The sequence below is a fragment of the Anolis sagrei genome, chromosome 8 (genome assembly GCF_037176765.1).
Source record: "Anolis sagrei isolate rAnoSag1 chromosome 8, rAnoSag1.mat, whole genome shotgun sequence".
NCBI lineage: Eukaryota > Metazoa > Chordata > Lepidosauria > Squamata > Dactyloidae > Anolis > Anolis sagrei.
This window is the reverse complement of record NC_090028.1, coordinates 20651042-20673540: the sequence shown is the minus strand read 5'-3', so window position 1 is coordinate 20673540 and position 22499 is coordinate 20651042. Positions and strand designations below refer to the sequence as shown.

General features: G+C 45.7%; 1 protein-coding gene across 1 annotated transcript; it reads right to left on the bottom strand.

Moving 5' to 3' along the window:
- Positions 1–202: 202 nt before the first annotated feature.
- CMTM3 (CKLF like MARVEL transmembrane domain containing 3) lies at positions 203–20838 on the bottom strand. The gene is made up of 5 exons (XM_060788332.2): positions 20654–20838; positions 13912–14067; positions 8778–8873; positions 7187–7307; positions 203–2933 (listed from the first exon to the last, which is right to left on the bottom strand). Exons 1-5 carry the CDS (start codon positions 20777–20779, stop codon positions 2905–2907), a joined length of 528 nt encoding a protein of 175 aa, XP_060644315.2. The 5' UTR covers positions 20780–20838; the 3' UTR covers positions 203–2904.
- Positions 20839–22499: the final 1661 nt, after the last annotated feature.

Genomic DNA, 22499 nt, shown 5'->3' with positions numbered 1-22499 from the left:
TACGCAGAAGTATCTGTGAGTATTAAGTGGTTGACATTCCCCACTGATAGTCAAAATACGTTCACACGAGTCAGAATGTTTTGTGTACCTGACAGACCACCTTTCAACATAATGCTTGGTCTTTCCAACTGGAGAAGGGCAATCCATTATGGTGCATCTTCCAAATTGGGAAAGTTAAACAAATATGAAGTAAAGTTACACATTTAATCTCATTATCGATGGAATTTATTCCATTACAGTTCATAAATGCATCGGTTATTGTTTCAATTGAAGACACATGGGTTCGAATACTATAAAATCACATTCAAAGTCTTTTAAAAAAGAGACAGAAATACAAAACACTCGTCGGAGATTCCCAAAGGCTTTTGCCTCTGAATGTGACAAGACTTGTAGTTGCCCAGCTCAGAAACCAGTCTTTGGGGCATTGCATTCTTTCTGTTATTGCATTGTCGAAGTCAAGCCATTCCTGAAAAACACATTCATGTACTGCTAGAAACCCGCTGGCAGTATTCACAGAAACAGGACTTTGGTCTCGTAATGATTTCTTTAACTACTAAACTAATGTCATACATAATGAATTGGCATACATGGTGAATATTACGTGTAAGAATACATTGGTGAAAATCCCACCAGGGAAGGAAGGATGAAAGGGTGGAAGGGAAAGGAGGAGGGAGGGAGAAAGAGGGAGGAAGAAAAGGAAGGAAGGAAGGTAAGGAGGAAGAAAAGAGAAGAGGGAGGTAAGAAGAAAACAACAGAATGAAGGGATGAAAGGGAGGGAGGGAGGAAAGATAAGGAAGGATGGAAGGAGAATGAGATAGAGGGAAGGAGGGAGGAAAGAGGGAGGGAAGGACGAAAGGGTGGAAGAGAAGGAAGGAGGGAGGGAGAAAGTGGGAGGAAGGAAAGGAAAGGAAGGAAGGTAAGGAGGAAGAAAAGAAGGGAGGGAGGAAGGAAAGGAAGGAAGGTAAGGAGGAAGGAAAGAGAAGGGAGAGGGGGGAAGAAAAGAATGAAGGGATGAAAGGGAGAGAGGGAGGAAAGAGAAGGAAGAATGGAAGGAGAATGAGATAGAGGGAATGAGAGGAAAGAGGGAAGGAAGGACGAAAGGGTGGAAGAGGAGGAGGGAGGGAGAAAGGGATGTAAGGAAGGAAGGGAAGGAAAGAAAGAATGAAGGGAGGTCCCTCCCTTCATTCTATCTTTCCTTCCCTTCCTTCCTTACATGAAGAGAAGGACAGAAGGAAGGGATGAAGGGGAGGGCGGAAAGAGAGAAGGAAGGAAGGAGAGAGAAGGAAGGAAGGAGAGGGGGGGAAGGCGAATGAGAGGAAAGAAGGAAGGAAGGAAGGATGAAAGGTTGGAAGGAAGGAGGAAGAGGGCGGGAAGGAAGGGAGGAAAGACATAAGGAAGGATAGGATAGTCACTGAGAGAGAGAAGGCTTGAGAAAACCCCTGGGCCTGGGTTTCCCCATACCTGCTCTAGAAGCACAACCAAATGCACCCACCACTTCCTTGGAAACTACATGACCATTGGATGTATCCTTGAAGCAAGAAGGTGGGTGACGCCAAGAGAAGATCATCCAAGATGGAGGCACAACACTCCACAATGACCTCAGAAAGACATATATTGTCACAATGGACATATATGCCTGGATATGTCACTATGACATCAAGTCATAGAGTCCTTCCACAGATTAACCTTCACATAGTTTGTTTTTAATATATATATTGTGTATATTTAGAAAGATTCCCTGGATGGTTCTAGTTAGAAGGCACTTTAGAGGTAATCTAATCCACTGTCAACATCTATTGGGACATTCCTTCAAAGCACTTGTTGACCTATGGTGACCTCAAAGGGTTTGTTCAGGCAGTGGATACTCAGTGGTGGCTTGTCAATACTTCCTCTGAAATACAGCCTACACCACCTGGTATTCCTTTGCATTTCCCCATCCAAGGACTAACCAGGCTTGACCCTGCTTAGCTACAAGACCAGATGGGTGCTTTGGATATCTAACCACCCTTTCCACTAGGAATTTTGAGGAATAGGAGGATAGCTGTGTTAGTCTGTTGCAGTAGCAAGAAAGCATCTGGTGAATGATCAATTAACCCAACCTTTGATGCAACGATGGTTAAACCCATTGAATCATGGAATCTACCTACACAGGGACTTACCATTCAACTATTGGTTGCATGTGTCCACTCCAGGAATGGGCAAACATGCATATTGAGGAAGTAGAAGCCTGCTTTGGAGATTAAGTGTGCATCTACACCAGGCCTGGGCCAGTTTGGACCCTCTAGGTCAGTGGTTCTCAACCTGTGGGTCCCCAGGTGTTTTGGCCTACAACTCCCAGAAATCCCAGCCAATTTACCAGCTGTTATGATTTCTGGGAGTTGAAGGCCAAAACATCTGGGGATCCACAGGTTGAGAACCACTGCTCTAGGTGTTTTGGACTTAAGCAGCTGAGGGGGGAAAGGAAGGGGCCCGAGGCTGTTAGGAATTGTGGGAGTTGAAGTCCAAAACACCTGGAGGGCCCAAGTTTGCCCAGGCCTGACTTGCAGGGTTGATGGGCCTGTTTGACCAGATCCATCAAGATATCCAAGCCAAAATAGTGTGTGAGACATGCCTGCTGCGAGTAAGTGGTCCCTGGCCCAGAACGATTCACTATCACTGATACAGTTATAGGTCAGGCACAACATACAATACGAATCTACTTGCAAAATTTGCAGTTTCAAAGTGTGTTGGTAGATTGAGGAGCAAATAGAGGCTCACATAAGCAAAGGTCAAAGCACCTCAGAGGCTGAGATCTCATTGGCAGTGGCTTGGTGAGAGAGGTATTTGCAAAAAGGCCACAAACACTGAAATGGAAGGACGTGTCTCTTTGGTTCTCTCTGGGACAGCTTGGCAACCCATCGTACTTCAGTCTGAATCGTCATCTGAATCATCATCTGAAAAAGAAAAGGACATGAATGTACAAATCAAGACCTCACTGCCTCTGAGGATGCTTGCCACAGATGCAGGTGAAACATCAGGAGAGAATGTTTCTAGAACATGGCCATACAGCCCAAAAAACCTATAACAACCCAGCAATTCGACAAACCAAGACTGTTTGTTAACTCCCACTGGCACAGCCAATAACAGCAGCCCAACATCTGGAGCATCTGAGCATCACCCAGAACCCAGTGGATCGGACATGCAGCCTGGATGCTGATGGATTCTGCAGGAGTGACATCCAGAAGGAAACTGTGTCTTGGCGCAAGTAGCCCTCAGTAAGAGTCAGGATCTACATCGTACTAGGTTAACAATGCACTACCAGTGGGATGTTGTGTGGTTTCTGGACTGCATGCCCTTGTTCTAGCAGCCAGCCGCAGACACAGGCAAAATGTCAGGAGAAAATGCTGCTAGAATATGGCTATACAGCCCAGAAACCACACAACACCCCAGTGATTCCAGCCATGAAAGCCTTCAACAATACTAACACTTCCTACAGATTATGCAATGAACTGCAGACTATGCAACATGTCTTTCTTCACCATTTACTTCCCAGTCTCCTTAAAATCAGAATTAGAACTGTGTCACCAAAGCCCACACAAAACACCCACACTGGAATGAATTACATCTCAGGCAGAAGATGAAGTCTCCTCACTTTCTCCATTGGCAGTGGCAATCCTCAAAGTCTCCCACCTGCGGCTAATGAAGGTGTCATATGTTCTACAGTTGATGGTTGGTGATGGAAAGGTTAATGTGAGTTTTAGTTCTAGAGGGTTTGGTAACCTGAAAGTGGGAGTTCATGGATGAAAGCAATTAGGGATGGAGGTGTGCAGGAGATACTGGATTTAAGGAGCTAACCTTGAGACTGATCTTTGGGAGAAAAGTTTCTGTTGTATTTTGGTGGTGGATGCTGCTGGTTTTTCTCCCAGGTCTGTTGGATTTTTCGGTATCCTGACCTGTCTCCTGTAATCTTGGAATCCTGGAACCTTGAACCTTTGGACTGGCTTTTTACTACGGTATAGACTCTTGATCCCTGGACATTGTTTATTGAACTCTCGGCATTTGACCACTGGACTGGACCCTTTTGACTATGAAGTTATTTTTGCTATCAGTTTTTGTTTATTCCGTAGCTGCGTTATATCTTTGTGTTTTATATTTTGGACTATAAAAACAGCCAGCAAGTAAGTGCTATTTTAATTAATCTGTTTGTTAAAACTGGGAGTTTGATTCATCTCTGCCTAAATAAGGCAGAGCCCTGGCAACATGACAGAAGGCCAGCCAACAGCCCTGTCTCTGTGGCTTGCAACTGTCGCACGCCAGGGCTGAACGGGCACCTTTAAACCAATCTCACACTCCAGAGCTCAATTCATAAGCAAAGCGGTTTATTAAGCAATAAAAATAACTCCAGCAAAAAATAGTTAAAAGAGCAAAGTCAATATAAAATATAATCCAGGTAAAACAAGACACTTGACAAAACTTAAAAGCAATGATCCATGCGTAAGTCCAGAAAACAGGCAAGATCTTAAAACTGGAGTCTTTTCCAAAACACAGCAACCCAGAAGAACAAAAATATACAGCTGCTATAACATGATTCCAAAGATACAGGAGACCCCAAGACTTGAGTCCATGAATCCCATACACATGAGAAAACTTGAGAGAGGAACTTGTAGCTTCTAACTTGAACCCGGTAGATCCCCCCTCCTATGTGGGGTCCCCCAAGGTGCAATTCTCTTTCCTCTTCTCTTCAACATCTACGTTAGACCCCTTGCTAGTTTGGCTCGGAGTTGGACTGCTACCAATATGCAGACGATACCCAACTTCTTCTGCGTCTGGAGCCTGGAGCAACGTCAATTCCAGACAATTTCACCCTATGTCTGGAAGCTCTGTCAAACTGGCTACGTGCTAGCAGACTGAAGGTGAACCCGGTGAAGACTGAGATTCTCTGGCATGGCCGCCCGGCAGGTCTGACTCCTCCATTACCCACCTTCGATGGTGCCGCCCTATCTCCATCGACCACTGTTAAGAGTTTAGGTGTCATCCTGGATTCACAGCTGACAATGGAAGCTCAGGTCGCTGCTGCCAGCAAACAAGCCTTTTTCCATCTACAACAAGCGAGGCAACTGGCACCCTACCTATCTGACGAGGCTCTGGCAACTGTCAACCATGCCATGGTCACGTCTAGGCTGGACTATTGCAACGCCCTGTATGAGGGCCTTCCGATGTCTACGACCTGAAAGCTTCGTATTGTTCAGAATGCGGCAGCCAGGCTACTCACAAGAACGCCCATAAAATGCAATATAACACCAGTTCTGCAACATTTACATTGGCTTCCAACTGAGTACCGTGGCCTGTATAAGATGCTCGTTCTGACCTTTAAAACTCTTTACGGCCAGGGTCCATCGTACCTTAGGGACCTCCTCTCCTTCTCCCATCATCGGAGGTCGCAACGACCAGCCCAACGTGACTTGCTCCATATACCGGGTCCTAGAGAAGTGCACTTGGAAAGGACCACACGCAGGGCTTTTTCTATTTCTGCCCCTGCCTTGTGGAATTCCTTGCCGCCCTACATGAGAGCCATGCGTGACTTAGGGCCTTTTACTCTCGCGCTTGAGACCTGGCTTTTTACTAGAGCATTTGATCTCTGTTGATTTTTAATTTTTGTATATATGTATTTTATCTTTTGTAATTTAGCTGTAAATCGCCTGGAGCATTCTTGGATGGAGGGCGATTAATAAGTAAATGATGATGATGATGATGATGAACCCAGATGTTGACTCCTCTAAGGAACAACCCAAATCAAACCTCATTTATACTTAAGAAACTATGGTGCTTCCCTTCTCATTAACAGCTGCTGAGAGCAGCGCCTCCCTTCAGCTGCTTGTCTTTGTTTACAAATTGCTCTTCTTCTATCTAATTCAGAGAAACAGGGGAGTCAGGAGACATATCTGCAATTACCACATTCTGATCAGGGACTGACCTTGGTTCCCTTGAGAGATCTACCTCAGACCTGTCAGCCTCTGAATCTATCCCCAACTTCAAAACCATTGCTAGCTTAGCATTCCCAGGATCCTCAGTCCCGCCAGGAACAGAACCAAACTCCTGTAAGTCCTCAGATTATTTATTTATTTATTTATTTTATTTACTTTATTAGGCGACTCACAGCGGTTAACAACAACTGCAAAAATTCAATGCTACCAACACACGATATAAAAGACAATTAACATCATACATATTAAAGAAAAATATACAATTAACAACAATATACAATTAACACCAATAGCCATTCACTAGCGTCTCATCACTAAAAACATGATTCAGATCCGTCATCCATTGTTCCATTCCTATGTTCATTACATTCATTGCACTGACTATTCGAACGCCTGCTCAAACAACCAGGTTTTCACGTTTTGCAGAATACCATTAATGATGGAGCTAGTCTGATGTCCGTGGGAAGGGTGTTCCACAGCCAAGGGGCCACCACCGAGAAGGCCCTATCTCTTGTCCCCACCAGCCGTGCCTGGGAGGCAAGCGGGATCGAGAGCAGGGCCTCCCTCGAAGATCTCAAAGTCCTGGTGGGTTCATAGGCAGAGATGCGGTCGGATAGGTAGCTTGGGCCGGAACCATTTACGGCTTTAAAGGCCAACGCCAGCACTTTGAATTCAGCCCGGTAGCAAATCGGTAGCCAGTGGAGTTGGCGCAACAGGGGGGTTGTATGCTCCCTGCACTCCGCTCCTGTTAGAATCATGGCTGCCGAGCGTTGGACTAGTTGAAGCTTCCGAGCTGTCTTCAAAGGCAACCCCACGTAGAGAGCGTTGCAGTAGTCTAAACGGGATGTAACCAGAGCGTGGACTACCGTGGCCAAGTCAGACTTCCCAAGGTACGGGCGCAGCTGACGCACAAGCTTTAGCTGTGCAAATGCTCCCCTGGTCACCGCCAAAACCTGAGGTTCCAGGCTCAGCGATGAGTCCAGGATCACACCCAAGCTGCGAACCTGCGTCTTCAGGGGGAGTGCAACCCTGTCCAACACTGGCTGTAACCCTATGCCCTGTTCGGCCTTGCGACTGACCAGGAGTACCTCTGTCTTGTCTGGATTCAATTTCAATTTGTTCGCCCTCATCCAGACCGTCACAACGTCCCCTGAAACCTCAGGCAGTGGTACAATCACAAGCTGAACCACAACAGCAAAGAGGCCAATCTGGTCTGCACCTACCTTCGGATTTACGTGGCTCAGGGGCATCTGAGGAATCACCTTGTTTGAGATATGCCATCAGATCATTAAAGGTAAGGTAAACATACACGCAGTAGACGACTGTGGCAATGAAGCCAAACACCTAAAGGGTGAAAGGTGTATGGACAGAAGAATTGATGAGTTTCTCAGTCTCTCATTTTTAATATTTTCAACTGCTTCTATATTCAATATGAAGAGATAAGCACATTTTTGCAGACTCTCCCCACCTTTCTACAGTGGCCTTCTCCTGTCCTAGGCTTTTCTGGTGATAACGCCTATATTGTCCAAAATATTAAAAATTAACTCAATATTTTTAATTACAAAAACGTGAGTCAAGCACTGAAAGGGTTAAATGGATGCAATGACTCAGTAAAAGCTACATATATATATATATATATAAGCAGGTGTGCCTGTAGCTTAGTACGCCTCAGTGTTAGTTGCTCTCAGGATGAAGAGGCTTCAGTGTGAGGTAAACCTCAGTGAGAGAGGCCTCAGAGTGTGAGAGGCCTGGTGTGAGAAGGCTTCAATAAGAGAAGCCCTGGGTAAAGCTCCAGTGTGAAGGCTGTTGTGTGTAAAAAGATATTGTGTGAAGCTCCTGTTTAAGTTAGGCATGAGAGGAAGCTCAGTGACAGAGAAACAGTTTATCTACATGAGAAAGAAGCCAGCGTGGAAGTAAAGAAGGAAGTATAAAGAACTTTATTTGTGTTATGGAGATCTTGATCTTGTAAATAGTGCAACCATATTATTTTGCTATAAAGAAAGACCTCCTAAGAATGTCATCTGTTCTGCAGTTGATGGTTGGTGATGGAAGGGTTAATGTGAGTATTAGTTTTAGAGGGTTTGGTAATCAGTAAGTGGGAGTTCATGGGTGAAAGCAATTAGGGGTGAAGGTGTGCAGGAGATGGGTTGCAGCTGGGTGTTACTGGATTTAAGGAGCTAATTTTGAGACTTATCTTTGGGAGAAAAGTATCTGTTGTATTTTGGTGGTGGACGCTGCTGGTCCCCCCCCCCCAGGTCTGTTGGATTTTCGGTATCCTGACCTGTCTCCTGTAATCTTGGAACCCTGGAACCTTGAACCTTTGGACTGTCTTTTGACTACAGTATAGACTCTTGATCCCTGGACTCTGTTATTGAACTCTCGGCGTTTGACCACTGGACCGGACCCTTTTGACTACGAAGTTATTTTTGCTATCAATTTTTGTTTATTCTGTAGCTGAGTGCTATCTTTATGTTTTATGTTTTGATCTATTAAAACAACCAGCAAGTAAGTGCTGTTTTAATTAAACTGTTTGATAAAACTGGGAGTTTGATTAATCTCTACCTAAATAAAGCAGAGCCCTGGCAATGTGACAAAGAAAGAGATAACATTGGCCTGTGTTTTTGTTCCTTTTTATCACTTTTGGCTACTGGTGCTGGGTCATGCTGCTGCTAGTAAGTTACTCTGTCGTACATTTATGGGGAGAGTCTTTTGTCAATAAGTCCACTCGCTCAACACATATCACTTGGCTGATGCCCCAAAACATCGGAAAGGCCAAGGATCTGAATTGGAACCCGTCTGAATAGATCAACTTACTCCTGCAGCTTTGGATGCCGTGTCGGAATATTTTGAGACTGCAGCAATGGATATGGCGAAATAGATAATTGCAGCGATGATACCGCATAAGAAATCCTGCAAAATAAAGAATATTGGGGAGGAAGCTATAAACAGCATACAATGATAATTTAAGTCAACACACTACACGTAACTGTCATGAATGACTTTTCAATAATTTTGACGCATAGGTTCTTTTTATTGCAATTTCCAGTGTGAGAGGGTATATCAAATTACAGAAAAACATTTAGACAAAGAATGACACTGGACATACAAACATACAGATTCTATGCAACTACATTGGATTTACAATTACATTAGTTAACAAACAAACAAAGGGGAATTAAATTTTCACTCAACATTCATACACATGTACACACATTCATCCACATGCATCCAAAATATTGCCATATCCTTTTCTCCCTCCTTGGAGAAGCACCTCTTAGGCCAGACCCTGCTTTCCTGCAGCCTGCCAAAGCAGAGTTCCATAACTTCCATAACGCCAAAACTTCAAAACACCAACTTCTTTCCCTAAGAACAATGCCAAGGACCAGATCTCTGTTTTCCCTACAGCAGAACCTGACTCCCTGCACAAAATCTAAGACTCCAAAAGCGCACTTTTTCCTCTTCCCTTGAGAAAGAAGCCCCAAAGTGACCAGACTGCTTTCTTGCAGATCTGCCACTATCCATAGGTACACCATCTCTCTCCTTCCCATGGAGCAGAGCGTAACAGGTGAACCAGACTCCTCAGGTCTGTCACACTTTGAGCATTATTAGACTGAGTCTTTTATAGGAATATTCTGTTGATGTGGTCCCAAAGTTGTAAATTAATGATAGACGTCTTCCATCCTGGATCCATCTCAGTTTCCTGGCCAGATGTTGATCTTCTTGATTGGTGTTAACAAACACAAGGCTTGTGTTGACTTCCTTCTTAACATAAGGAATGTTCAATGTATTGTCGAAGGCTTTCATGGCTGGAATCACTAGGTTCTTGTGGGTTTTTTCGGGCTATAGGGCCATGTTCCAGAGGCATTTTCTCCTGACGTTTCACCTGCATCTATGGCAAGCATCCTCAGAGGTAGTGAGGTCTGCTGGAATGGATTTATATATCTGTGGAATGGCTGGGGTGGGGCAAAGAGCTCTTCTCTGCTGGAGCTAGGTGTGAATGTTTCAACTGACCACCTTCATTAGCATTTGAAGGCCTGGCTGAGCCTGGGAAAATCTTTTGTTGAGAGGTGTTAAGATGTGCCTGGTTGTTTCCTCTCTGCTGTTTTGCTGTTGTAATTTTAGAGTTTTTTAATACTGGTAGCCAGATTTTGTTCATTTTCATGGTCTCTTCCTTTCTGTTGAAATTGTCCACATGCTTGTGGATTTCAATGGCTTCTCTGTGTAGTCTGACATGGTGGTTGTTGGTGTGGTCCAGCATTTCTGTGTTCTCAAATAATATGCTGTGTCCAGGCTGGTTCATCAGGTGCTCTGCTATGGCTGACTTCTCTGGTTGAAGTAGTCTGCAGTGCCTTTCATGTTCCTTGATTCCATACCATGCAGCTGTGGACAAGTCTACATAGGGACCACCAAATGCAGCGCCCAAACACAAATCCAATAGAACCCCGTTGTAGCTCAAGCCACCAGATGATAGTTTAACTGATGATTTAGAGAGGACTGTAAGCTTTCCTGTGGCACAAAGTGATGGACTCTCAAGTCTGAGAAATAATGATTCTCTCTGTAAGAAAACTGGCTGAGAAAGTACAGGGCCTCAAGGGCATTCGGGGAGGCAGAAGTAGCAACAGCTGGTAAGGAAACGAGTGAAGAGCTCAGTGATAAAGAGGGTTCCCATGAGAACCCACCTGCAGCTACGGAGATCAAATTGGAGCCAAAAATAGATTGCATTGTTCGGAGAGATTACATGGGAAAATTGTGAAGTAAAATCATGGGAAAAGGAATGATTTATGGGTGTCTATTAAGCAACAAGTTGTTTACCTTAAGGTCGATTCAGGCAATGCTGCATTAGAGTGCAAAGCTAAGCCTGAGTTTTTTATGGAAATTTTCTATGTTCCTGTTCAAGTTTTACTAGTTACACTTTTTTCCAAGCTCTGCTTGAAAGGGATAATCACTGTTTGAGAATCTGCCTGTACTTGCCTATTGACACACTTTGGTCCCTTCACATTGCCATATAAAACCCAGATTTGTGTGTGTGTGTGTCAGGAGTGACTTGAGAAACTGCAAGTTGCTTCTGGTGTTAGAGAATTGGCTGTCTGCAAGGACATTGCCCAGGAGACACCTGGATGTTTGATGTTTTACCATCCTTGTGGGAGGCCTCTCTCATGTCTCCGCATGGGGAGCTGGAGCTGACAGAGGGAGCTCATCCGCACTCTCCCCAGATTCAGACTTGCGACCTGTCAGTCTTCAGTCCTGCCAGCATAAGGGTTTAACCCACTGTGCAACTGGGGGATCCTAGATGATCTGCTTATATTGCAAGGATCTGGAGAACAAGCCCTATGAGGAGCGGTTAAAGGAGCTGGGCATGTTTAGCCTGAAGAAGAGAAGGATGAGAGGAGATATGATTGCCATGTATAAATATGTGAGAGGAAGCCACAGGGAGGAGGGAGCAAGCCCTGGAGACTAGGACACGGAACAACGCCTTCAAACTGCAAGAAAGGAGATTCCATCTGAACATGAGGAAGAACTTCCTGACTGTGAGAGCCGTTCAGCAGTGGAACTCTCTGCCCCGGAGTGTGGTGGAGGCTCCTTCTTTGGAAGCTTTTAAACAGAGGCTGGATGGCCATCTGTCAGGGGTGATTTGAATGCAATATTCCTGATTCTTGGCAGGGGATTGGACTAGATGGCCCATGAGGTCTCTTCCAACTCTATGATTCTATGATTCTATACAGTGTAGACTCATAATCCAGCTCAAAGGAGATAATGAGGATTATTTACTTGGATAATCTGGATTATTTGGCATGTAGAAAAGGCCTTAAAGTCTGTTTAACTTTCACTTTTAATGTCCCTCCCAAGTTTCTGTTAAATATGCTGCAAAATTCCATAAGGAAAGCTTACGACGGGCAAGTTAGTTAGTTTCCACTGCCAATGACTAGAACAACCCCGATCACTGATAATTGCATGTCTAGATGCTGAGGACATTGCACTCTCTATGACTCAGAGAAATCAGAGGCCTGATGGGAAGTCATGAACACTAAAGGGAGGAATATACTGAGGTCAGTTTTGCATTCTTCCCTTGCCTCCTTGTTGCATTCCTCCAGCTTCAATCACCAAGCAGGGCATTTATTTGGGAGCACAGCGGCACCTAGTGGTCACTTTCAGGAATAACTATTAGCTGCAGCTAATAGGCTTCTGAGCAAGGACTCAATCATCACACACTACATCACTCTTTCTCAACCTTTCTAATGCAATTCCTCATGTTGTGGTGACTCCCAACCCCTAAAATCATTTCCGTTACTACTTCATAGCTGTAATTTTGCTACTGTTATGAATCGTAATGTAAATATCTGGTATGCAGGATGTATTTTCATTCGCTGGACCACATTTGGCACAAATACCCAGTACACACACATTTGAATACTGGTGGGGTTGGGGGGGAATTGATTGTGTCATTTGGGAGTTGTAGTTGCTGGGATTTATAGTTTACCTACAATCAAAGAGCATTCCGAACCCCACCCACGATAGAATTGGGATAAACTTCCCACACAGAACCCCCATGACCAACAGAAAATACTGTGGGTTGTTGTAGTGGTTTTTTGGGCTATATGGCCATGTTCTAGAGGCATTCTCTCCTGACGTTTCACCTGCATCTATGGCAAGCATCCTCAGAGGTAATGAGTGTTGCAACTCTGAGTAGGCTTCACTTTGCTCCCAAAACACCACCACACCAGAGCTGTAGATTTTGTAGTTTAGAGGAAAAACAAAGTCAAAACATAGAGTAAGCAATGTAAAGTTCCAAAGACAAAGGCTAAATGCAAAGACACAGTTCTCAAATTCCAAAGGCAAAAACATGAAGCATGATCCTTTAGGCAATGACCAAGCAAGAGTCCATGGTAAAACAGTGAAACACAAGATCCAAAATCCCAGAATCAGGAAACCAAAAGCGTGCTGCTTAAAGCCAAGATTAATCCCATAGAAGCTTGCATGGAAAGAGCCACGTTGAACTGACAATTTCTCTTTGTCTGTCAGAGACCTAAATACCCTTAGCAACCATGAAGGCATTGCACTGACCCTTGACAGACTTGGCTTCTTTCTTAATAGCTAAACGAGAACTCCTCCTGGCCCTCCAATCTAAGTGTTCATGCCTGCTCATTAATTCAGTATCTTCAGTGCTCTCCTTATCAGTTTGGTTCAGCTGGACCAAATCACCGTGGGAAGGCTGAGCAGGCGAAGACAACTCCAGCTGGCCATTATCTAGCTCACTGGCATTCTTTTCCCTTGAGAACTGACTTGTCTCTCCTGCTGCATTGTCTGAGACAGGCACAGACACGGGCCCAGAAATTGGAATCCCATCATCCTCTTCAGCAGGGCACTCTGGCTCACAAGACCCACAGGGTTCAGGTTCAGACTCAGAATCAAACTCAGCCACAACAGTGGGCTGTTGGAACTAGGAAAATGGGTTTATATATCTATGAAATGACCAGGGTGGGACAAAGAACTTTTGTCTGTTGGAGCCAGACACTGCCAGGCCATCAATTGCTAATGAAGGCGGCCAGTTGAAACATTCACACCTAGCTCCAGCAGAAAAGAGTCCTTTGCCCCACCCAGGTCATTCCACAGATATATAAACCTCTTTTTCCTAGTTCCAACAGACCTCACTACCTCTGAGGATGCTTGCCATAGATGCAGGTGAAACGTCAGGAGAAAATGCCTCTAGAACATGGCCATATAGCCCGAAAAAACTACAACAAACCAGTGATTTCGGCCATGAAAGCCTTTGACAATAGAGAAAATACTGTGTTTTCAGATGGTCTTTGGTGACTCCTCTGACACTCCCTCATGACCCCCTCCCAGGGGTCCTGACCCCCAGGTTGAGAAATGCGACACTACATGCTTGGGCGACATAGACACAGAGACACACGCATACACTGTTGATGCCACTGCTTGGTCTACTTACCGCCAAAACCCAGTAGATTGCTTTGAACTTGTCGTTAAGCCTCAAGGAATAGGCAAAGAAAAAGCAGAGAGCCAACACAAAGGTCAACAAGGGGACCGTCAAGAAAGATGCAGCGTCGGAGGCAATATAACAGATGAAGATGATGAAGGACAGCACCTGTGCAAGACAAAGGAAGGCACAGACAGTTAGCCTATAGGGACAGGAGACAGACTATTCTATTTGAGTCTACACCAGGCATGGGCAAACCTAGGCCCTCCAGGTGTTCTGAACTCCAATTCGCACAATTCCTTTTTTTTAAAGCCTCAAGACCTTTCCTTTCCCCCTCAGTTGCTTAAGCAACTAAGGAAGGGGCCTGAGGCTATTAGGAATTGTGGGAGTTGGAATTCAAAACACCTGGAGGGCCTAAGTTTGCCCATGCCAGGTCTACACTGACCATATAATGCAATTACATCTGCATTAAGTGGCAATATAGATAAGGCCCTTTGTGCTGTCGCACGCTGGGCCTGTGCATAAGACTGTAGACAGGACATAAATTCTGTGTGCTCAGCGGGATGCCGGGGCTGCCTCAGATTAAAGGCCCTTGGATTTCCTTAAAACAGAGTCTTTAGATTGCGTAAAGGTTCAACAAAGTTATTTATTATTGAAAACAAACAGGTACTTTAAGGCTTTCTTAACAGTCTATTTGGCTCTCTCTCAATCTTGTCCACAGGGAATGGGCACTATCTTCATAACTGTATACTAACTAATGGGGAAATCCTTAACTTCTAATCTGGGCAGTCTGTCTTTACCTCTGTTGGCGTGGAGGCCCTTCACCCGGTACCAATTACTTCTGGCTTCCACGAGGTACCCTTACCAAGCAGAGCTTTGTAGACTTCCAGAGGAAAAAAGGAGTTCAGGTTTCGGTGATGGCTGGCTGAAGTCCCTCAGCAAAGGAGCTGTAAGGCTGTATAGTCCTCGGCCAAGCTACAGGACCTTTCTCCCCGGCCAAGCTGTAGAAGACGAAGCTTTCTACAGGAGCTCTTAGTATTATGTCCTGCATGGAAAGCTTCTCTGTGTGGACTGAACCCAAAATGGCACCTATTCCCTCCAAAAACCCAAAAGGGGGCGGGACCAGGGAACCTAACTATAATTGACAGGTGGCTTGCCCTATGATTGCAGCCAAAAGAAGCCACCTATCTGCAGAGTCCCTGAAACTTAGGACTACAACAAACATTCAATGCAAAGCAAACAAAATAGGAGCTCCTGGTACAGTTGTACCTGCACACCCTTGTATGCTCAACCAGGATGAGAGGAAGTGACTGGCTGCATCTACACTGCCATATAAACACAGTTTAACTACAGTGATCTGCATTATATGGCAGTGTAGATGGGACCAGAGATCTCAAGCCATCCCCCCTGAGATACAGAATTCAGAGAGTAAACATGCATCGGACTGCGCTGCAAGAGAGACACTTGGAAGCAAAGGAGGTGATTTTCTTTTCATTGACCGTTGAAACAAAATCTCACTATCTAAAATTTAGGAAATCTTGCAAAGCAGCCAATGCAAATCAGCTACAAAACAAAGAGTTTTTATATTATTTTTTGCGGGCTGTTTTGAAACAGTTCCGCAATGTGCTTTATTTAGAACATAGAAGTGATTTCTCTTCTGCAAAAGATAGCAACAAGAGTAGTATCATGGAGGTTGAGAAAATCTAATTTCATCATCACAGTGTGTTTTAGATGTGTTAGAGATGTAAGAAAGGGTTGAAGGACAGGGCAGATGTTTGAAGGAAAGGATGGAAATTGAGTGGGATCTGTGGTCTCCCCAGGGGCGGCTCAACCATTACGTAAAGTAAGCATTTGCAGTATAGTTGATTTTGCCCAGGGGCGCTCTTGAGGCGCTCTTGGAGGAAAATAGACCTTGACATACGCAAGTTGTAGTTACTGGGATGTATAGTTCACCTACAACCAAAGAGCATTCTGAACTCCACCAATGATGGAATTGAACCAAATATAGCACACAGAACTCCCACGATGAACAGAAAATATATATCTGTGATTGGTTGGGGGCGGGTGGCAACAAAATACTGTTTGCTTACTGTTGAAAATTACCTAGGGCTGTCTCTGGGTCTCCCCAAAAGCTAGTGTAATGCAACGGTTTGAGCGTTGGAGGACGATTCTGGAGACCCAGGTTCAAATCCCTCCTTGGCCATTGAAATCCACCGGACGATCTGAAGCATCACGTTCTCCTAGTCTCGGAGGAAGGAAAAGGCAAACTCCCTCTGAAAACATAACTCCTTGAGATAATGCCTGTGGCCAGTGGAGTCCCTCAATTCGGTCCCCCATGCTGTTTAGCATTTACATGAAAGTGCTGGGAGAGATCATTTGGAGTTTTGGAATTCGGTGTCAAATTTATGCAGACAACAGCCAACTCTATTACTTCTTTCTACCAAAAGCCAAGGATGCCGTTCTGGTCCTGAACCAGTGCCTCTCATCAGTGATGGACTGGATGAGGGCTAACAAGTTGAAAGACAGAGGTACTCCACACAAGACAGAGGTACTCCTGGTCAGTCGGAAGGTGGACCAAGGTGTGGGATTACAGCCTGTGTTGGATGGGATCGCAATCCCCCTGAAGACACAGGTCCGCTGTCTGGGGGTGATCCTGGACTCATCGCTGATTCTGGAACCCTGGCTGTCAGTGGTGGCCAGGAGCACCTTTGCACAGTTAAAACTTGTGCGCTAGCTGCGCCCATACCTTGGGATGCCTGACTTGGCCATGGTAGCCCATGCCTTAGTCACATAGAATCATAGAGTTGGAAGAGACCTCATGGGCCATCCAGTCCAACTCCCTGCCAAGAAGCCGGAATATTGCATTCAAATCACCCCCGACAGATGGCCATCCAGCCTCTGTTTAAAAGCCTCCAAAGAAGGAGTCTCCACCACACTCCAGGGCAGAGAGTTCCACTGCTGAACAGCTCTCACAGTCAGGAAGTTCTTCCTCATGTTCAGATGGAATCTCCTCTCTTGTAGTTTGAAGCCATTGTCCCGCGTCCTAGACTCCAGGGAAGCAGAAAACAAGCTTGCTCCCTCCTCCCTGTGGCTTCCTCTCACATATTTACACATGGCTATCATATCTCCTCTCAGCCTTCTCTTCTTCAGGCTATACATGCCCAGCTCTTTAAGCCGCTCTTCATAGGGCTTGTTCTCCAGACTCTTGGTCATTTTAGTCAGCCTCCTCTGGACACATTCCAGTTTGTCAATATCTCTCTTGAATTGTGGTGCCCAGAACTGGACACAATATTCCAGGTGTGGTCTAACCAAGGCGGAATAGAGGGGTAGCATGACTTCCCTAGATCTAGACACTATGCTCCTATTGATGCAGGCCAACTCCTATTGGCTTTTTTTTGCCGCCACATCACATTGTTGGCTCATGTTTAACTTGTTGTCTATGAGGACCCCAAGATCTTTTTCACATGTACTGCTCTCGAGCCAGGCATTGTCCCCCATTCTGTATCTTTGCATTTTGTTTTTTCTGCCAAAGTGGAGTATCTTGCATTTGTCACTGTTGAACTTCATTTTGTTAGTTTTGGCCAATCATCTCTCTAATCTGTCAAGATCGTTTTGAATCCTGCTCCTGTCCTCTGGACTATTGGCTATCCCTCCCAATTTGGTGTCGTCCGCAAACTTGATGATCATGCCTTCTAACCCTTCATCTAAGTCATTAATAAAGATGACATCCACACTCTCTACATGGAGCTGTCTTTGAAGATAGTTCAGAAGCTAGTTCAGAGAGCGGCAGCCAGGTTATTAGCTGGGGACCCGTACACGGAGAGAACTACTCCCAAGCTATGGCAGCTCCACTTGTTGCCAGTTTGCTTCCAGGCAAAATACAAAGTGCTGGTTGTTACCTATAAAAACCTAAATCAGTGGTTCTCAACCTGTTGGTCTCCAGATGTTTTGGCCTTCAACTCCCAGAAATTCTAACAACTGGTAAACTGGCTGGGATTTCTGGGAGTTGTAGGCCAAAACACCTGGGGACCCACAGGTTGGGAACCACTGCCCTAAATGGTTTGGGTCCAGGCTATTTGTCTGATCACATCTCCCCATATAGGCCATCTTGTTCACTGTGGTCATCAGAGGAGGCCCTGCTCTCAGTTCCACCTCCATCTCAAGCACAGCTGGTGGTGATGAGAGAGGGGGCCTTCTCCGTGATCGCTCCCTATCTCTGGAAATTCCTCCCTAAAGAAATAAGAACGCCCTGCACCCTCCTCTCCTTTAAAAAAAGCTATTGAAAATGCACCTATGTACATGGAGAGGAGGACTTTTTGTCGTTTATTCATTCTTCGTGACCTCCTGGACCAGCCCACGCCAGAACTCCCTGTCGGCCGTCACCACCCTCAGCTTCTTCAAAGTCAAGCCAGTCACTTCAAGGATACCATCCATCCATCTTGCCCTTGGTTGGCCCCTCTTCCTTTTTCCTTTCATCTTCCCCAGCAACGTTGTCTTCTCCGAGCTTTCCTGCCTTCTCATGATGTGGCCAAAGTCCTTCATCTTTGCCTCTACTATCCTTCCCTCCAGTGAGCAGCCAGGCATTATTTCTTGGAGGATGGACTGGTTTAATCTTCTTGCGGTCCAAGGCACTCTCAGCATTTTCCTCCAGCACCACAGTACAAAAGTGTCTAGGACTAGGACACTTAAAAAAATTTCATCGGAATGCTGGCTAACTCATTTCTGCCTCATGGCTGCTATGATACATTTTAAGTGAACACCTATGACAGCCATTCTTAATGCATTTTAAATGTCCTATAGGGTATATGTTGCAATATTTTCTGTTGGTCATAGGAGTTCTGTGTACCAAGTTTGATTCAATTCCAATTTTGGTGGAGTTCAGAATGCTTTTTGATTGTAAGTATCTGTAAGTATTTTCTGTTGGTCATGTGGGTTCTGTGTGGGAAGTTTGTCCCAATTCTATCGTTGGTGGGGTTCAGAATGCTCTTTGATTGTAGATAAACTATAAATTCCAGCAACTACAACTTCCAAATGACAAAATCAATCCCCCGCCCCCCATAACCCCACCAGTATTCAAATTTGGGCGTATCGGGTATTCAAGCCAAATTTGGTCCAATGAATGAAAATACAACCTGACGATTCATAACAGTAGCAAAATGACTGTTATGAAATGACAACGAAAATAATGTTATGTTTGGGGGTCACAACAACATGAGTAACTGTATTAAGGGGTTCATGGCATTAGGAAGGCTGAGAAACACTGGTTTAAAGAGTTCCAAAGAAGGAAATCTGGATTCCACTCCAGCAGTCTATTCCACTGTTCAATAGTGACAGACTTCCATGGCTTGCAGCATCTGGTGACTGTTAAAGTAGGGCTGGGGAGTGTTTATGAAATAATACTACAATTGTGAATTCATAGCCTTCAAAAACAAAATGCAAAGAATGGGGGACAATGCCTGGCTTGAGAGCAGTACGTGTGAAAAAGATCTTGGAGTCCTCGTGGACAACAAGTTAAACATGAGCCAATAATGTGATGTGATGGCAAAAAAAGCCAATGGGATTTTGGCCTGCATCAATAGGAGCATAGTGTCTAGATCTAGGGAAGTAATGCTACCCATGCTCTATTCCGCTTTGGTTAGACCACACCTGGAATATTGTGTCCAGTTCTGGGCACCACAATTCAAGAGAGATATTGACAAGCTGGAATGTGTGCAGAGGAGGGCGACTAAAATGATCAAGGGTCTGGAGAACAAGCCCTATGAGGAGCGGCTTAAGGAGCTGGGCATGTTTAGCTTGAAGAAGAGAAGGCTGAGAGGAGACATGATAGCCATATATAAATATGTGAGAGGAAGCCACAGGGAGGAGGGAGCAAGCTTGTTTTCTGCTTCCCTGGAGACTAGGACGCGGAACAATGGCTTCAAACTACAAGAAAGGAGTTTCCACCTGAACATGAGGAAGAACTTCCTGACTGTGAGAGCCGTTCAGCAGTGGAACTCTCTGCCCCGGAGTGTGGAGAAGGCTCCTTCTTTGGTAGCTTTTAAACAGAGGCTGGATGGCCATCTGTCAGGGGTGATTTGAATGCAATATTCCTGCTTCTTGGCAGAATGGGATTGGACTGCATGGCCCATGAGGTCTCTTCCAACTCTTTGATTCTATGATTCTATGAGGAACTGTATTAAGGGGTTCATGGCATTAGGAAGGTTGAGAAACATGGGTTTAAAGGGTTCCAAAGAAGGAAATCTGGATTCCACTCCAGCAGTCTATTCCACTGTTCAGTAGTGACAGACTTCCATGGCTTGCAGCATCTGGTGACTGTTAAAGTAGGGCTGGGGAGTGTTTATGAAATGATACCACAATTGTGAATTCATAGCCTTCATGAAAACCAATCACTTATGGATCCATAGCTCTGGGATAGAAATCCACGAGGGATTGTTTGAAGGGGTTGTGGCATTGGGAAAGTTGAGAACCACTGCTTTACAGCCTCCCTAAACTACAAACTCCAAAATTGTGCAGGAGGCAGAAACCGGATTTTAAGTGGATTTTTTCTCTTTAGTGTGATGAGAAAGTAAGGGCCCCGCCTTTTTTTTTCTCTGTAAGGCAAACCAAGAAAGAGGAGGAAGGAAGGAAGGAAGGAAGGAAGGAAGGAAGGAAGGAAGGAAGGAAGGAAGGAAGGAAGGAAGGAAGGAAGGAAGGAAGGAAGGAAGGAAGGACAGGCGCTGGGGGCTCCCTGCTTCCACATCCACGCCCCTCTTACCGCCTGAGCCAGAAGGAGCCGTCCTTTGTGGGAGCCTAGAAAGCCCTTGGCGGAGAGGAGGAGGCGCGCCCCCGGAGGCACTGCCTGGGGCCCCTCGGGCTCTTCTTCGCTCCCGGCCCGCTCCATGGCTTTCTTTGGGAAGCAGAGGATCCGTGCCTTCAGCCCCCGCCCCAAAGGAACGCCCCCCACCCCGCCCCATAGAGACACACACACAGAGAGACACAGAGAGAGAAGGGCGGGGGCAAGTCCAGGGCAGAGCCAGCCCTCCCTCCCTCCAGATGCATCCAGGCTGCAGCTGGGCTCCTCTTCGGCCATCTTTCCCCCTTTCTGCTTCTGGGAGTCACACCTGGGCCCTTCTCTCCCCAGCAAGGAGGACAGAAGAGCACCATGCACAGAAGGCATTGGTTCATGACATCTTTGTGTCAAAGTCATGGGGAATTGAAACCACCAAACGACCAAGGAACATTGTTGGTTCTCTTGGACATCTCAGCGGCTTTGGATACCATCGATCATGGTATCCTTCTGGGTCGACTCTCTGGGATGGGTCTCAGGGGCACAGTTCTGTCCTGGCTCCGATCCTTCCTGGAGGGTCGATCCCAGATGGTGAAGCTGGGAGATGCCTGCTCGGACCCCTGGCCTTTAACCTGTGGGGTCCCGCAAGGCTCTATTTTTTCTCCCATGCTCTTTAACATCTACATGCAGAGGCGGCCCTAGGTAATTTTCAATGGTAAGCAAACAGTATTTTGCCCCCCCCCCCCCAACCAATCATTGATATATATTTTCTGTTCGTCATGGGAGTTTTGTGTGCCATATTTGGTTCAATTCCATCATTGGTGGAGTTCAGAATGCTCTTTGATTGTAGGTGGACTATACATCCCAGTAACTACAACTCGCATATGTCAAAGTCTATTTTCCCCCAAGAGCACCTCAAGAGCGCCCCTGGGCAAAATCAACTATACTGCGAATACTTTGCGTAATGGGTTGAGCCACCCCTGTCTACATGAAACAGCTGGGAGAGGTCATCCGGAGTTTTGGAGTTAGGTGCCACCTCTATGCAGATGACACACAACTCTATTACTCATTTCCACCCAACTCCAAGGAGGCCTCCTGGGTCCTGGCCGAGTGCCTGGCCGCTGTGTCTATCTGGATGAGGAGGAACAAGCTGAAGATCAATCCCGACAAGACAGAGGTCCTCCTGGTCGATGGTAAACCTGACCGGGGCATAGGGTGGCAACCTGTATTGGACGGGGTTACACTCCCCCAGAAGCCACAGGTCCAGAATTTGGGTGTCCTCTTGGATTCATCGCTTACGCTTGAGGCTCAGGCGTCGGCGGTGTCCGGGAGGGCTTTCGCACAATTGAGACTCGTGCACCAACTGCGACCGTACCTTGCGAAGGCTGATCTGGCCGGTGTGGTCCATGCCTTAGTCACCTCTAGACTGGACTACTGTAATGCACTCTATTATTATTTATTATTATTAACTTTATTTGTACCCCGCTAGCATCTCCCGAAGGACTCGATGCGGCTTACAAAGGCCAAGGCCTCAAAACACAACACAACAATATAACACCAAAAGCAAAATTAAAAACAGTAAAGCAATATTGACGACATACAATAACAGTACATCAAGACACAATAAAAACTGGGCCAGGCCAGAGTAATGGGTACAGGATTAAAAGTGCTGATGTGGCAGGTGGTATACGAGGATTATAGGGCAAGTGCAGTGTGTGGTGTGCGGTGGGGCTGCCTTTGAAAACGGCTCAGAAATTCCAACTAGTCCAACGGGCAGGGGCCAGGATGTTAACTGGGGCTCCTTACAGAGAGAGGTCAACCCTCCTGTTTAAGG

Coding starts and splice junctions, on each gene's coding strand:
- CMTM3 (XM_060788332.2), bottom strand. CDS start 20,779: ATGGAGCGGGCCGGGAGCGAAGAAGAGCCCGAGGGGCCCCAGGCAGTG. Junction 8,874..13,911: donor CAATCTACTGGGTTTTGGCG/GTAAGTAGACCA, acceptor TTTATTTTGCAG/GATTTCTTATGCGGTATCAT. Junction 7,308..8,777: donor CGGCATCCAAAGCTGCAGGA/GTAAGTTGATCT, acceptor TTCACCCTTTAG/GTGTTTGGCTTCATTGCCAC.